This window comes from Oryctolagus cuniculus, chromosome 7, assembly GCF_051225735.1.
Source record: "Oryctolagus cuniculus isolate XC-2025 breed Fujian yellow rabbit chromosome 7, ASM5122573v1, whole genome shotgun sequence".
Lineage (NCBI taxonomy): Eukaryota > Metazoa > Chordata > Mammalia > Lagomorpha > Leporidae > Oryctolagus > Oryctolagus cuniculus.
The window spans coordinates 152,341,004-152,356,878 of record NC_142873.1 but is presented as its reverse complement, the minus strand read 5'-3'; the positions used below and the strand labels follow the sequence as shown (position 1 = coordinate 152,356,878).

Here is a 15,875-nt window from a genome sequence, read left to right as displayed (position 1 = left end):
ATATAGAGAGAGAGAGAGAGAGAGTTATTTTTTCATCTGCTTGATAGGGAGAAAGAAAAAGAGAAGGGGGGGTGGGCATGGATTGTATCTTCCATCCACTGGTTCACTCCCCAAATGCTCACAACAGCTGGGTCTGGGCCAGGCTGAAGCTAGGAGTTGGGAACTCTACCTGGCACCCCACATGCATAGCAGTGGCCCAAGTACTAGAGCCATCCTTTGCTGTATCACAGGATGCAGAAGCAGAAGTTGAGTAAGCAGAAGCTGAACTGGCACTCAGACATGGGATGCAGGCATCCCCAGTAGTGGCTCAGGCAGCTGCACCACACAGCCTGCCCTCTGAATTACTTCCCAGCCACGATTTCTCTATGAACCTACAATTAACTCAAAACCTGTGACTGAAAGAAAAAAAACAAACCTGGCCCTCGTCCCTCTTGCAGGGCCAGTTCGTGTGGACTAACAGACATCAGTTCACTGCAGTGGGAGAGAGATGAGGAAATGAGCTGCAGAATGACACAGGCAGACCTCCCCCAGAATGAAGCTTTCAGCCGCCTCAGGGACTCTGGCCAGAAATCCAGTCTGCTCACCACCCTCATAGTTCAACTGCCACACAGCTGACTCAGGGGACAGTGAAGCCCCACCTAAGAATGATCTGAATAAGAAATTCAGAAATATGACTTCCTCCCTGCACAGAGGTGAACTAGCTGAGCTCCGAGTCCCTTCAACTCCAGTCTCATTCACTAGGGCAAATCACGTCCCTAGTGAATCAGGCAGCTGTATTTGTTCAGTCAGAGGCAGACAGAAGAGAGGTGCACAGGGCTCTCACCCTGCTAGTCCTGTCTGCAGAGTAAGGTACACGTGCACATTAGCTGCTCACCTGGGTGGCAGGGTGCTGGATGGCCAGCCCCCGGAGAAGCCTCAGGATAAACGGCAGAGCTGGGCGAGACAAAAACTTTTTCCAGATGTCAGCATCCAAACTGCAGAGCAGAGGAAGGCCCGTTAGCAGGTCCAGGAAGCAAAGACTACCCAGAAACCAGTTGTAGTTCTGGCTTCCCTAAAGTTGCAGTGCTTGTTCAAACACAACACCCCCAGAGTGTCATAAAGAATCACAAAGACCACCCAGCTCCACTGTGAAGCCCCCAAGAGGTGAGTAACTGAAGAGAAACCAAAACATGGGCTCCTTCCCCACAGCCCCTAAGGATCTGCAGTGGCTGAGTGGTCACTCTGAGAGCTTCAGAGCAAGCAGGAGGCCTCAAGGAGGGGGAGGAAGCAGGCAGGAAGCGTTCATGCACCAAGAGGCTGCAGGGAGGCGCAGGGGAGGGGAGCAGCCCCTCAGAGGCAGGGGTTCCTACTTCTTGGCACTGGGGATGTGCTTTTTCATGTAGTCAAGGGCATTCTGGGTGATTCCCTTCTGCAGGATCAGATCCTTCAGCTGATGCCCATTGCTGTTGTTCTTGATGCCGGCTGCTATCTTGCAGAAGCAGTCCAGGAAGACTTTGTCATCACCGCTGTGGTCTTCATCGTACCTAGGCAGGAAGAGCAAGTCTGAGGGTGTGACAGGCAGAACACAGCCCATCAGGTCATTCTCTTGGTGAACAACCTTCAACCAGCTACAGACCTGGTCAAAACCCCTTCACACAACATGAAGACCCTTGGACCTGGCTCCTAGCACCCCCCCCACCCCCACTCAACAAGTGTCTCTTGCATTTTCACACCCTCATACCTGACTCTCTCCAATTTGTCAGACCCCTTCCCATTTCACCAACAGCAACACCTCTTTCTGGCCAGTTGCTACTTTAACTATTGACTCCCCAACTAGACTGAGCCCCTTAAAAGCCAGACGTGGTACACAATAATCTATGAGAAATTCAGGTGATTCGTCCTTAGTCCCAGAGGACCAGCTGAGGACTTTTGTGTAGACTCCTACCTAGCTGTAGGAACCCCAGCTACATACTTATCAAAGTTGCAGTATGGTTTGAATCGCTCCACCAGGATCTGCATTTTCTCCACCTCTCCAAAGGAAAGGTATGGGATAATGCGAAGCAGGCCCTGGAGCACACTGGGGTTGGAGCGCACGAAGGTACTGTTGATCTGGTCCAAGAGCATCACAAGTTGATCCTTGTCACCTGTCAGGAGGAGGTTTCCCTGCAACAAAGAGAGGACAAGGCCCTTGGTGAGGTCAGGACTGTGGCTGCAGCCAACAGCTGACCACAAAGGTCAACCCACTTCCATCTAGAGCCACCAGAAGTGGCCCAAGGAGAACTGTGTCCCAGTACCTCCTAGGGAATAAGAAACAGGATTCAGTTTTACTCAAGTTAGTGTCTAAGTTTCTAGGTGGTTCTATTTACAGTCTCATCCATTCAAACATTCAATCTCCTCTTTGCCTAAGAGAGGCTGCTGGACACTGAGCGCTCACAGCTCTAACCAAGTCAGTACCAATTAGATGGGAGAAGTTAGGGGTGGAGAGAAACTGAAGTGGGAGCTGCAGCCAGAGATTCAATGATACGAGCAGACCGTCATCCTCGGTGGAACTCAGCAAGACGCGAGCAGGTCTTCTGCTGGCAATGAGACAGTGTAGGCAGATGCAGGGAGAGGACCCCACTCACCTTGTCTTCACTCAGGGGCTCAGCGTTGGACTCATCTAAAATGATCTCCATGATGCTAAGCACCTGCTCAGCCACAGCTGCTCCCCCACTGTCCTTGCTTTCCTGCTCAGCTACCAGGGCCTGTAGGAGAGGGAGACCCAGTCACTCTCAGAACCAAACTGCAGCTACAGGGGGCAACACTGGCACTGTGGCACAGATTAAGCTGCCATATCAGAGTACTAATTTAAGTCCGGGCTACTCTGCCTCCAATCTAGCTTTCTGCTAATGCATCCTGAGAGGCAGAGTGGATGGCACCACATGAGAATACTGAATAGAATTCCAGGCTGCTGGCTTCAGCCTGGTCCAACCCTGCCTACTGTGGGCATCTGGAAGGTAAGCCAGTAGACAGAAGGTCTTTCTTCCTGTGTCATTAAAACAAACAAAACAACCCTACATCCACTCATCTGCTCAAGAGTGCCCTTCATGGTCTTAATTCCCAGACTGAGTGTGCACCATAGAATCTGGACCACTGCAGGGAGTGCCTTCTCTCATCTCTCACCTGAACTCAGGAGAGGGACAGGGAACCTTCTGATGCCATGGCAACTGCACAAGTGTGAGCCAGGAGAAGGGTCAGCTCAGTGACCCAAGCCTGGCCTCCTCAGAGCCAGACAGCAGAAGGGCTTGAGGTGAAGCTTTGAGGCCACTTTATCTGAGCCCAGAACTGAGATGTCTTCCCCCACCAGGACATGTAAGGCTCCCTCCTCATCACCCACAGCCCACACTCTTTACCAGGTTTAGAGTCCCCAGCATGACGTTCAAAGTGTTCATTTCCAGTTTGACCAGCTGCTGACGGTTGACTTTAACCTTCACACAATAACTGAACAATTTTAGCAGCACCTGACAAGAGAAGACAGTCAAAACCCATGTGGCTGTCTGCAAGTATAGGGTGCAGGGACGAGCAGGAAGGAAATGCCAAGAGGGGCTGGGCACGATCACCAAGTGCACTTTCTGAAATGCAGAGCACAGGGAGGAGCGGTGACCCTCCAGGGGCCACGGCTGGGCTCTCAGATAAGCTTGTGAACAGCAGTGTTTTCCAGGGATGGTGCCCGCAGGCTGGGTACATCTTCCTTCCTCTCTACAGCAAGAATCCAGTTCCTAATGGGACAGGTGCTGTTCTGTTGCCTCGGGGAAATCCCAGCACTAACAGCAGGCAGAATGATCCCAAAGCTCATGGCTTCCATGAGCTCAGAACTGCGTCATTTAAACCACGGGCACAATGACACATGTTCTCAGGCACCCCGAGTGGTGAAAAGGTACCTATGGACGCCTCTAATCGTTATTAATGAGACAATGGTATAAACCCAACAAAATCCTATGATGTGGGAAATGAGCTACATTACAAAATTCCATTTAAAAAGCAATCATAAAATAATAACGATGACTGACACAAGTGCAGTTTTCTGGGTAAAGACAATCAGACACGGGCCCTAGGGGTGATTAAAGAGGTATCAGAGAAAGCCCCGTCACTATGGTTGTAGGGGTGGGAGGATGAGGGAATTGCCAGGTCCTTCACTGGCCTGCCCTGGCCCACAGCACCATGCTGCCCTCTAGGGTGGAGTGGCACAATGGCTGCTGTCAATGCTGGAAGGCTGGCCCCCACCTTGCTAACCCCAACTCACTGTTAGAAGGTGACGCCCCTGCTTGAAATCTCTGATCCCTGCCAGTCTGGTAAGCATGCAGTCCAAGCCCCCACACTGGGCCATCACCCCAGCCATCTTGTACACTTCTTCTTCATCTTCTTCTTCATCTGCAGAGAAGGAAGCCAAGCAGAAACAGAGGCAGGTGAGTGTGGAAACCAGACGGACAGCCCCCTTCCAGGATGGGAGCCAAGAGCCTTTTCCTAATCTCCAATAAAGACACAGCTAATAAAAGGGTCAGAACTGGACAGTAAACTACAGCATCTCACTCTTATGAGCTTAAGGTTTCAATTAAAATTATTTACTCAAATGTGAAAATATGTACTACTACCATCAATGGCAGAAAAAACTAGCTAAAAATAAATCTGAACAAGTCTGTTGCTTACTGCATTTTCCCCTATAAAAGCTAAGTTTTTCTCAACTCCTACAGGTATCTGAAGTAGGCCACAGATGCTGATGGCTTTCCCTTCCACAATTCTGATGCAGAGGTACTGCAGAGTATTTGCTAAGAATACTCAAGTCCTGGGATGTGACCCACTCAGGAGTCCAAAATCTCAAATCCACTTTGCAACACTGTCTAGGGGAAGGACCACTATTACCTGTGGTGGAGTCCAGCGACTCGATGAATTCCTCGGTTGCATCACCCAGCAGCCCCCGCATCCGATAAACAATCCTCATGGGCTCCCCCTGAACACAGAAACTTACTTGTCAACAGGACCAGAAAAACGCAAAGGACTCGACACCTACTCTTGCTTAATGCTTCAGCAATGTGGGAGAACCGCTTAACCACAAAATCTCTCAGAATCCAAACACACTGAAGCCTACTGAGGTGCAAGGAAGTTGATTTTATTCAGTGTCTACTTCAGGCTAGACATTGTATGAAATACTTCACAAACATGATCTCATTCAATCTCATCAAAACACCATGTAATAACTACGATGACTATTTATTGAGTGTTCTACTCCGTGCTAGGCCCTATGCTAACTAAGCATTTTATAACTCCCATTTAAGTAAGGTCAAACAGCTTGTTCAAAGTTACCCACCTTAAGCCCAGGTCTAAACCCAAACCTGCATTCCCCCTGGAGTAGATAATCCGCAATCAACAGAGCCCACTACCCAAAGAATCAGGACAAGTGAATTCCTTTATATCAAAGAGCTTTGATTCAAAACTCAAAAATCAAAAGCAAGAAAAGAGAAGACATCAATCTTTGCGTATGGTGAGTCTCAGGTCTTCACATCGCCATAAGAAAGGAGGCAGTTCATCCATATTTTTTCTATTTAAAATCCATAGCCTGATAGAAATAACTAGAAACAAAGCTTCCTCAAATCAGATCATAGCACTTCTACTGAACTAAATCAGGAGAGTTCACTGTATGCCAGACACTGAGCACAGCACTATCACACGTGATGCTCACTCTGGAGATGAGAAACAGGCTCAGTCACACCACAGGACACTCAGTGGGAGGCAGTTACCACCCTAACTCAAGTTCATACTCAGCTTCAGAAGTGGGACCTGCAGAGAAAGGCCAGTTCCACAAGGGTTTTCAGCCCTGGAAGCCCAATGGGAACTCCTTAGACAGAACCACCACCAACAATACACAGAAAACAAAACAGGCTGTGGCGAGTAGCTAGAGAGACAGGCTGGGGGCTGGCATTCTGGCACAGCAGAAGCTGCCGCCTATGATGCTGGCAACCCACATGAGCTTAGGTTCGAGTCCCAGGGGCTCCACTTCTGATCGAGTTCCCTACTAATGCGCCTGGGAAAGCAGCAGCAGATGGCCCAAGTGCTTGGGCCCCTGCTATTCATGTGACAGACCCAGATGGAGTTCCTGGCTCCTGGCTTCAGCCTAGCCTGGCACCAGCTGTTGTGACCATTTGAGGAGTGAACCAGCAGATGGAAGATCTCTATCAACCTCTCTACAAATAACTCTGCCTTTCAAATAAATAAATAAATCTTTAAGGCTACTATAAACTCTGGACTTGGCAAGAGGACTCCTCTGTGGACAGTGCACACCAATGTGAGGGAGGAAAGATTCTCAACTTCTAACTTGCCTTATGGTTCAAAAGAGGAGATGCCCATGTGTATTCTTTGAGCTCACTACCACTATTTGCAAGGATACTTCAGCACAAGTAGGAGAACAGAAATGAGCAAGGCCAAAATGTATAACTGATTAAAGGTCAAATGTACAAATAATATGCTGTTCAATTTAGTTTCAGAAGAAGAGGGCCGGCCGGTACTGTGGCATAGTGAGTAAAGCTGCTGCCTGCAGTGCCAGTATCCCATATGGACGCTGGTTCGAGTCTTGGTTGCTCCACTTCTGATCCAACTCCCTGCTAATGTACCTTGGAAAGCAGTGGAAGATGGCCCAAGTGATTGGACCCCTGTACCTGCGTGGGAGACCCAGAAGAAGCACCAAGATTCTGGTTTCAGATTGGCTCAGCTCCAGCCACTGTGGCCATTTGGGGAGTGAATCAGTAGACAGAAGATCTCTCTCTCTCTGCCTCTGCCTCTCTGTAACTCTGCCTTTCAAATAAATAAGTCTAAAAACAAAAAGTCTGCTGTGTTTCACTGGCACAGTAGCTTGCTGGAATTAAGTTATATATTTTATTCATTTAAAAGACAAACGGAGATGGAAACGTCACAGGAAGAAAGAAAAGGAATAAAGACACCCCCCCCCCAAAAAAAAAGAAAAAAAGGCGGAGGGGCTGGCATTGTGGCATAGTAGGTGAAGCTGCCACCTGCAGTGCCAGCATCCCATATGGGTACTGGTTCGAGTCCTGGTTGCTCCACTTTCCATCAGCTCTCTGCTATGGCCTGGGAAAGCAGCAGAAAATGGCCCAAGTCTTTGGGTCTCTGCACCCGCGTGGGAGACCAGGAAGAAGCTCCTGGCTCCTGGCTTTGGATCAGCTCAGCTCTGGCCGTTGGAGTCATTTGGGGAGTGAACCAATGGATGGAAGACCTCTCTCTATATAACTCTTTCAAAGAAATAATATAATTCTTTAAAAAAAAACAAAAACAAACAAACAAAAAAAACACGAAACCATAGACGAGACCTTTGACCCAACTATTGGGAAAATGTTCTGAAAAGTGAACAAGCCCATAAAAGTTGAGAATTAATCTAGCTGAGAGGCATTCAAATGAAAAGAGAAGGGTGCAGGCATCAGGCCCTCCCCATTACAGTGTGCCCTCAGGAGCCAGCTGGCCTGAAGGCTCTGGGCTGTGCACAAGCAGGAAAGGCTCAGGCTCTCCTGAGGCCCTTCGACCCTCACGAGTCAGAAACCTCCAGAGGATGACAAGATCACTGGTTTCCTCCACTTGCCCACACACAGCAGAAGGGAAGCTCCAAGTCCTGCAGCAAGCTGGATGAGAAATGATTCACAATGGCTTCTCCTGGTTCAAGTCGGCCCAAGTCAGAAAAGGAAAAGCACACTTGCAAGAAGAACACAGGTACACATACCTCATTTGTGGTACACCAGACTTTCTTGTAAACCTCGGCCACAGGAAGGTCCAAACTGATGATTTTATTGTTCACCAGAAGCTGAACAGAGAAGCAGATAAGGCTGTTAACCCAAACAACTGCAAGGCAAATACATCCCAAGATCACAGGGCACCTTCTACCAGTGGTTCAGGGCTCAGGGACCTCTCAACAGACGCTCCTGCTCTAACCAAATGCACATGTGTGCAGAGTTCCAGGGGTCGCAAAAATCCGTAACTCAACCAAGGTCTCCCACTTAGAAACCCTGCTAAGGACGTTCTCCTGTCCTTTGTCCATCTCGTGTATACAATAATGCCCAATCCTAAAGGTTTTCTGTTGGAAGGTGTCAGATACAGGCCACACACTTGCAAAGGGCTTATAATGCCAGTATTCAGGGAGCTCAATTAACTTGGAATCACTGAGATGCCTCTGTCAGCAGTGACAACAACAGTAAAAATGTACCACCATCACCACTAGGCACTAACCACTTGCTTATTCCATGCCGAGCACCAGGCAGAGCCCTTCACAGGTAGTGAACCTTAACACTAGGGAAGGTGGGAATCATTAACCCCAATTTATGGGTGAGAAACTGGAATCAAGAACTTGCCCAGGCTGGCGCTGGGGCTCAATAGGCTAATCTTCCGCCTGCGGTGCAGCACACCGGGTTCTAGTCCCGGTCGGGGAGCCGAATTCTGTCCCAGTTGCCCCTCTTCCAGTCCAGCTCTCTGCTGTGGCCAGGGAGTGCAGTGGAGGATGGCCCAAGTGCTTGGGCCCTGCACCCGCACAGGAGACCAGGAGAAGCACCTGGCTCCTGGCTTCAGATCAGTGTGGTGCACCGGCCGCAGTGGCCATTGGAGGGTGAACCAACAGTAAAGGAAGACCTTTCTCTCTCTCTCTCTCTCTCTCTCTCTCACTGTCCACTTTGCCTGTCAAAAATAAAAAATAAAAAAATAAAAATAAAAGAACTTGCCCAACGTCAAGTGGTTACTCAGGGAAGCACCTGGGTCCGAATCCTTAACCTACTTCTAATCAAGGGCAATAAGGTTCCAGGTGTGTTACCTCCATCCCACTGTCATCCTCCAGGAGAGCCACCAGGTCGCAGTCCTGGCAAATCTTGTTCTTTATGTCCCTCATGAGCGGCCCGATGCCTGGCTCGTTGCTGCTATATGGGTTCCCGGGCATCCTGCCCTGTAAGAAGTCTTCTTGCTGGGGGTCCTTTTCCAGGGTCACAAAGAACTCAGTGACTTCATTCTCCTCCTACAGGACAGAGTGAAGGGCGCATCAAGGGACAGCAGATGCAGAGTCACACCAGGCTACCTTTCTCTATGGACACTCTGAGGAAGACACCTGACAGCCTCTCGTACATGAAGACAGGAAGCTCGGAGGAAACTCCAAAACACCCAGACACGATTCCCGAAGCCAGAAACACTAAGCATCTGCTCTGAAACTCATAGGAGGATGAGGAGAGAGTCTAACAAAATAAGCAGATGAGAAGTGGCAGGCATGCCTCCTGCGAAGCTATCCACACAGGGGCTGAACAACTTGTCACTGCTGACCCTGAGGTTCATGCAGAGGGCTTCTCTGTAGGACACAACATTGGACAATCTCATTGTGAACTGATGACACAATCAGTGCATCCTTCCTCTACTGTAGCAGGGGTCTCTGATCACACCACGCTTCCACATAGTTCAGGACAGGGGAAACACAAACACGCTACAGGCATGCACAAAACAAGGGTAAGAAAGAAGGAAGAGCATGAAAACGTCTTTACAGGGCTGGCACCGTGCCGCAGCAGGCTAAGCCTCCACCCATGGCACCGGCATCCCATACAGTCACTGGTCTGATCCAGTTTCCTGCTAATGCACCTGGGAAAGCAGTAGGGGATGGCCCAAGTGCTTGGGCCCCTGCACCCACATGGGAGACCCAGATGAAGCTCCTGGCTTCGTATCTGTCCAGCTCTAGCTGATGTGGGCATTTGGGGAATAAACCAGCAGACAGACCTCTCTCTCTCTCTCTCTCTCTCTCTCTCTCTCTTTGCCTTTCAAACAAATAAAAAAATTTTAGGAAAAAAAAAATGTTTTTAAATTCTAGCTCAAAACTGTTATGGTACTGGGTTAAGCTGCCACTTGCAACTCCAGCATCCCATATCAGAGTGCTGATTTGACTCCTGGCTGCTCAGCTCCTGATCCAGCTCCCTGTTAATACACCTGGGAAACTAGCAGATGATGGCCCAAGTACTTGGGTCCCTGCCACCCATGTGGAAGACCTGGACAGAGTTCCTGGCCACTGGCTTCAGTTATGGTCATTTGGGGAGTCAATCAGCAGAGGAAAGATCTGTTTCAGGGGCTAGTGTTGTGGTGCAGCAGGTTAATGCCCTGGCCTAAAGCACTGGCATCCCATACAGGCACCGGTTCGAGTCCCGGCTGCTCCACTTCCAGTCTAGCTCTCTGCTATGGCCTGGGAAATCAGTAGAAGATGGCCCAGGTCCTTGGGCCCCTGCACCCACATGGCAGACCTGGAAGAAGCTCCTGGATCAGCACAGCTCCGGCTGTTGCAGCCAATTGGGGAATGAACCAACGAATGCAAGATCTCTCTCTCTCTTTCTCTCATCTCTCTGTGTATCTCTTTCAAATAAATAAATAAATCTTGGGGCTGGCGCTGTGGCGCAGCAGGTTAAAGCCCTGGCCTGAAGCATTGGCATCCCAGATGGGTGCCGGTTCTAGGTCCGGCTGTTCCTCTTCCAATCCAGCTCTCTGCTATGGCCTGGGAAAGCAGTAGAAGGCCCAAGTCCTTGGGCCCCTGCACCCGCGTGGGAGACCTGGAAGAAGCTCCTGGCTCCTGCCTTCAGATCGGCACAGCTCCGGCCGTTGTGGCCATCTAAGGGAGTGAACCAGCGGATTGGAAGACTTCTTTCTCTGTCTCTACACCTCTCTGTAACTCTTTCAAATAAATAAAATAAATCTTTAAACTAACTAAATAAATAAATCTTTTTTAAAAATATCTCCGTTTCAAATAAATAAATAAATCTTTAAAACAAACAAAAAACCTCTTCCACAACACGGTGGGCTGATTAAGCAATGGGATTTTCCCAGTGGAAGATTAGCTCTAGTTAAAAAAAAAAAAGTTAATCTTGACCTTGAATTTAGGAAATAAGACCAAGGGAGGTCTTGATTTCTCACCAGGAACAGGAAGATTTTTGAGGTTGCTTCTGTTTGTGTTTCATGTCAGTGGATCTTCCTGAAATGCTGACTGGCCCCCAAGTGCTCACAGTGAGATTCCCCATATCTACGATCAATCACCAAGAGGCTTCAGGGACAAATGTCTCATGCTCACATGTGGGCACCCTAAGGAAGGAGCACCCTGCTTACAGGATAGATGATGCTACAGAGCCTCTCAAAGATGAACACAGGAGTTCGGTAGTCATCCAGGTGGTAGCGCTTGGCTGTCTCAATGCACACAGCCATGAAAGCCTTGGTTTCCGACTCTGTACCTGCCAAAAAACCAAAGTGGCCAAGTCAGTCAGGAAACAGCTCACTTGTGTAAACAGATGAGACTTTAAATGACAATACCATCACTGACAGATTCCTGAAGCCCAGTAACTCTATAAATGCCCTACACGGCAGCACCAACAGTTCAACTGGAAACTCGAGACTAATTGCTTTATACCCAGACTACATTCGATTCAATAACCTAATGCCAGGTCAACATGTATTGCCCTGAGTATATTACTCCTTAAGGAAAGGCACAATGTCTTATTCAACTTAGCATCCCCTTGTCCAAAACAAGTACTCAAAAAATGCCAAATAATAATCTTAATTGTACTCTAGTTCAATCAAAGGGAAGTTATAGTTTTTGTCTGCCTTTTTAAAGACTTATTTATTTGAAAGACAGAGTTACAGAGAGAGGTAGAGACAGAGAGAGAGATCTTCCATCTGCTGGTTCACTCCCCAGATTGCAATGGCCGGAGCTGCGCCAATCCGAAGCCAGGCGCTTCTTCCAGGTCTCCCATGTGGGTGCAGGGGCCCAAGGACTTGGGCCATCTTTTACTGCCGGCCCTGGGAAGTTATACTTTTAAGCTCCATTCTAAAGATTAGGTAAATTGCCCTCTATGAATCAAAGAGATAACTTTGCGTTATAAAAAAGGGAGGAGGGGCCAGCGCTGTGACATAGTGGGTAAAGCCACCGCCTGCAGTGCCAGCATCCCATATGGGTGCTGGTTTGAATCCCGGCTGATCCACTTCTGATCGATCTCATCATCTCAGTAGAACACGGCCCAGGGCCTCAGGCCCCTGCACTCACGTGCAACACCCTGAGGAAGCTCCTGGCTCCTGGCTTCGGATCAGCACAGCTCAGGCCATTGGGGCCAACTGGGGAGTGAACCTGCAGACCCCTCTGTCTTTCGTCTCTCTGTGTAACTCTGACTTTCAAATAAATAAATAAATCTTTTTTTTTTAAAAGGGAGGAAGTAAGGTGTTTTTAAGAGTCCCACCAGCCAGCATCATGGTCTAGCAGATTAAGCCTCCACTTGCGACGCTGGCATCCCATATGGGAGCTGGTTCAAGATCTGCTGCTCCGCTTTCAATCCAGCTCCCTGCTAATGTGCCTGGGAAAGCAGTGGAAGATGGCCCAAGTGCTTGAGCCCTTGCACCCATGTGGGAGACCCAGAAAAAACTCCAGGCTCTTTGACTTTGGCCGGTTGTTGCGGCAATTTGGGGAGTGACCCAGTGGATGGAAGATCTGTCTCCCCTTATCTCTCTGCCTTTCAAATAAATAAAAAACAAAAAAAAGTGTCCATTGTGGGCAAAATGGCAGATGAGGTTCCCTGACCTACAACCCACTCCCCACCAGGTAAAAACAATTTAACATGTTGAAGTAAGCGCTGGCACTGTGGCACAGCACGTTAAGCCCCGATCTGCAAGGCTGGCATCCCATACAGGTACCAGTTTGAGTCCTGGCGGCTGCACTTCCGATCCAGCCGCCTATTGGTGTGCCTGGGAAAGAAGTGGAAGATAGCCCAAGTCCCTTGGAATGAATGAGGGGATGGAAGATCTCTCTCTCTCTCTCCCTGTTACTTTGCCTTTAAATAAATAAACAAGTCTTTTAAAAAATTTGAATTAAAAGGTAGTAATGAAGTGCCACATTAGCAAAGGCCGGCACCATGGCTCACTTGGCTAATCCCTGTGGCTTGGGAAGGCAGTGGAGGATGGCCCAAGTCCCTGGGCCCTGCACTCGCATGGGAGACCAGGAGGAAGCACCTGGCTCCTGGCTTTGGATAAGCGCACCGGCTGTAACAGCCATTTGAGGGGTGAACCAACGGAAGGAAGACTTTTCTCTGTCTCTCTCACTGTCTAACTCTGCCTGTCAAAAAAAAAAACAAAAAACCAAGGAAATAAGCAAAACAATGATGCCAGTTTTACTTTGAACCTTGATCTCCACAACCTGCCAGGATTTGAGAATTGGATAAAAAGCCCCAAATCTGGCTGGTGCCGTGGCTCACTGGCCTAATCTTCCGCCAACGGCGCCGGCACTCCAAGTTCTAGTCCCAGTTGGGCGCCGGATTCTGTCCCAGTTGCTCTTCTTCCAGTACAGCTCTCTGCTGTGGCCCAGGAAGGCAGTGGAGGATGGCCCAAGTGCTTGGGCCCTGCACCCGTGTGGGAGACCAGGAGGAAATATCTGGCTCCTGGCTTCGGATCAGCACGGTGCACTGGCCGTAGTGGAAGGTGAACCAACGGAAGGAAGACCTTTCTCTTTGTCTCTCTCTCTCACTCTCACTGTCTAACTCTGCCTGTCAAAAAAAAAAAAAAGCCCCAAATCTGTGGAGGCTATGAGTTCAACAGAACTACATACACTCTCATGCATAAATCTTTGGTGTAAGGGTCAGCTGGAAACAATGCTCCCATTTCCTCCAACTATACAGCCAAAGGGAAATTGTCTTTCCTTAAAATACAGCACTGGGCTGGGGGGGTGGGGAGGGCCAGTTCTGTGGTGACGCAGGTTAAAGCCCCAGCCTGCAGCGCTGGCATCTGATATGGGCGCCAGTTCAAGTCCCGCTACTCCTCTTAGATCCAGCTCTCTGCTATGGCTTGGGAAAGCAGTGGAAGATGGCTCAAGTGCTTGAGCCCCTGCCACCTACATGGGAGACCCAGATGGAGTTCCAGATTCCTGGCTTCAGCCTGGTCATTGCAGAGTGAACCAGTAGATGGAGGATCCCTCTGTCTCTCCCTCTATGTAACTCTTTGAAATAAATAAGTAAATAAATAAATATTTTAAAAAGCAGAGACGTAGCCAAGAGTGAGAATGGAGTTCCACAAGGAAAAGGGAGAGAAACTACAGCAGAGGCAATGAAGAAACAATGGCTGAGAATTTTCCAGACTGGTAAGTGATATCCTCTGAAAACCCTTGATCTCTAAGCTTAACCTAAAATGTCCAAACTGACTGAGCCTAGCTTGGCATCAATAATCCAAGAGCCAACACTCTCTTGAGAGCTGGGTTTCACAGAGAGACGTCTGCCACTCCTGCTCCGGCTCTGTGGGACGAGGGGCACCGCCCCAGGCTCCGGGGAGCTCAGCAGTGCTACCTGTGGTCATGTCCTCCAGCATCTCCAGCAGCATGTCCTGCGTCTCATCAATCAGTTTGGTTCTCTGCACCACCAGCTTCCGCAGGCATAGGTATCCATTCAGCACTGTGCCCACCAAGCGACTTTTAAAGTGCCTTTTGATTGATTCCACCTCAACAAAAGAGGAGAGAAGGCCTGTGGGGACATAAAAAAGGAGCAAGGAAGCTCCGTGTCTTTAAAAGATTGTAAACAAAAAGACAGGGAAAGCCCAGAGCAGGTGCTCAGTGAAGGGAACTGACCAATACCAAACAGAAATGCAAATATATAAACCCATCAACGAGGAGGGAAACAGAGCTTAACTCTCCATCACCCACGCAACTAAGGCTCCGTGCTTCACACAAACCCAGATGCCCTAATGGAAGGCCAGGGAACTCTACCTGTGAGGCTTTTGAGGGCATAGCCTTGCTGCAGATCAGTGCTCAGAGTGGCCTCCTCCAGGGCCAACAAGCGAGCTATTTCCTAAAAGGGACAAGCACAGTTAATGTACGACAGCACTGTCCACGGTCCTGGTCACCACCACCATTGCGGGAGATCGCAGTCCCCAAGGACGCTCTTGCAGAATTCCTTTCTATGACTCTCTTGCAGTGCTAAGAGACTGCGTAAAAACTGGGAAGACTCTACCTACCCCCCAAAGACTGCTGTAGCCAAACAATAAAGCCACAAAATGTATTTTCAGCATTTCTTTTTCTCAGCAAAAAGGAAACCATAAAGTTTGTATCAGTACAATGAATGGAAAGCAAGGGAAAAGGGGGTTTTCTTGGAAGTGAGATGGGATACCTTGGTGATGAGGTTGCCCACATAGGGCAGGACTCCCCGAGCGGCCAGGTAGACTTTCCAGTGAGCTGAAGTGGTGAGCTTCTGGTAGAGAGCCAAGTACTCGGCCGCACACTCCCCAGCTACGCTCAGTTCATCCAGGTAACTGCCACCAGAGAGACAGGGCCCATCAGAGAAGCCCAAAGTACCAATGCTCCTCTTTTTCCTATCTCCTGCTGCCCACCTCTTCCCTCCAGGGTCTAGGTGGTGGCGGGAGGGCATCTGAGAAAAATCCCAAACCCATCCCTTGGGAATAACTCATAGCACAAAACAAGGAATGAATGCCGCACTCTTCAAGCACTCTTATTTTTATCCTTTTTGCTGTGAGTGTTACACAAGATAATGCATACCAAAACATGCACTCCTAAGAGTTGGCTCCTGCTGCTACTACTGCACACTGCAGTCCAGCTTTCTAACACGTCATTGTTTCTGTGGTCTTCCAAATGGGATGAATCAGTCAGAGACCACAGATGTGCCTCCCAAACCCTGACCCATGGACTCCTCAGGAAACAGGCAAAGGTTCTAGGGGAAGTCTCGCCACCTTCCCTGTCCCAGACCCCAGGGGTACCTGGTGAGGAGGTCGAGGACCTGTTGCTTGCGGCTGGGGATGGTGGCCAGAGCTTCCACGATGGTGCAGGCGGCCTGCCGTGCAGCCTGTGTGGCTGGAGTGAAGAGCACCTGCAGGACAAG

General features: G+C 49.2%; 1 protein-coding gene across 14 annotated transcripts in view; it reads right to left on the bottom strand.

Moving 5' to 3' along the window:
- Positions 1-15,875, bottom strand: part of UBR4 (ubiquitin protein ligase E3 component n-recognin 4) — a 158,502-nt gene that overhangs the window by 16,163 nt on the left and 126,464 nt on the right. For all 14 annotated transcript variants that reach the window (XM_051858039.3, XM_089301426.1, XM_051858043.3 and 11 more), the window contains 14 exons: positions 15,754-15,863; positions 15,150-15,291; positions 14,750-14,831; positions 14,334-14,507; positions 11,125-11,246; positions 8,816-9,013; positions 7,739-7,819; positions 4,879-4,966; positions 4,262-4,389; positions 3,372-3,479; positions 2,604-2,723; positions 1,952-2,142; positions 1,350-1,523; positions 875-974 (listed from right to left, as the gene is read on the bottom strand). In XM_051858039.3, coding sequence (XP_051713999.2) covers positions 875-974; positions 1,350-1,523; positions 1,952-2,142; positions 2,604-2,723; positions 3,372-3,479; positions 4,262-4,389; positions 4,879-4,966; positions 7,739-7,819; positions 8,816-9,013; positions 11,125-11,246; positions 14,334-14,507; positions 14,750-14,831; positions 15,150-15,291; positions 15,754-15,863 — 1,818 coding nt within the window. The remainder of the gene's footprint in view (positions 1-874; positions 975-1,349; positions 1,524-1,951; positions 2,143-2,603; positions 2,724-3,371; positions 3,480-4,261; positions 4,390-4,878; positions 4,967-7,738; positions 7,820-8,815; positions 9,014-11,124; positions 11,247-14,333; positions 14,508-14,749; positions 14,832-15,149; positions 15,292-15,753; positions 15,864-15,875) is intronic.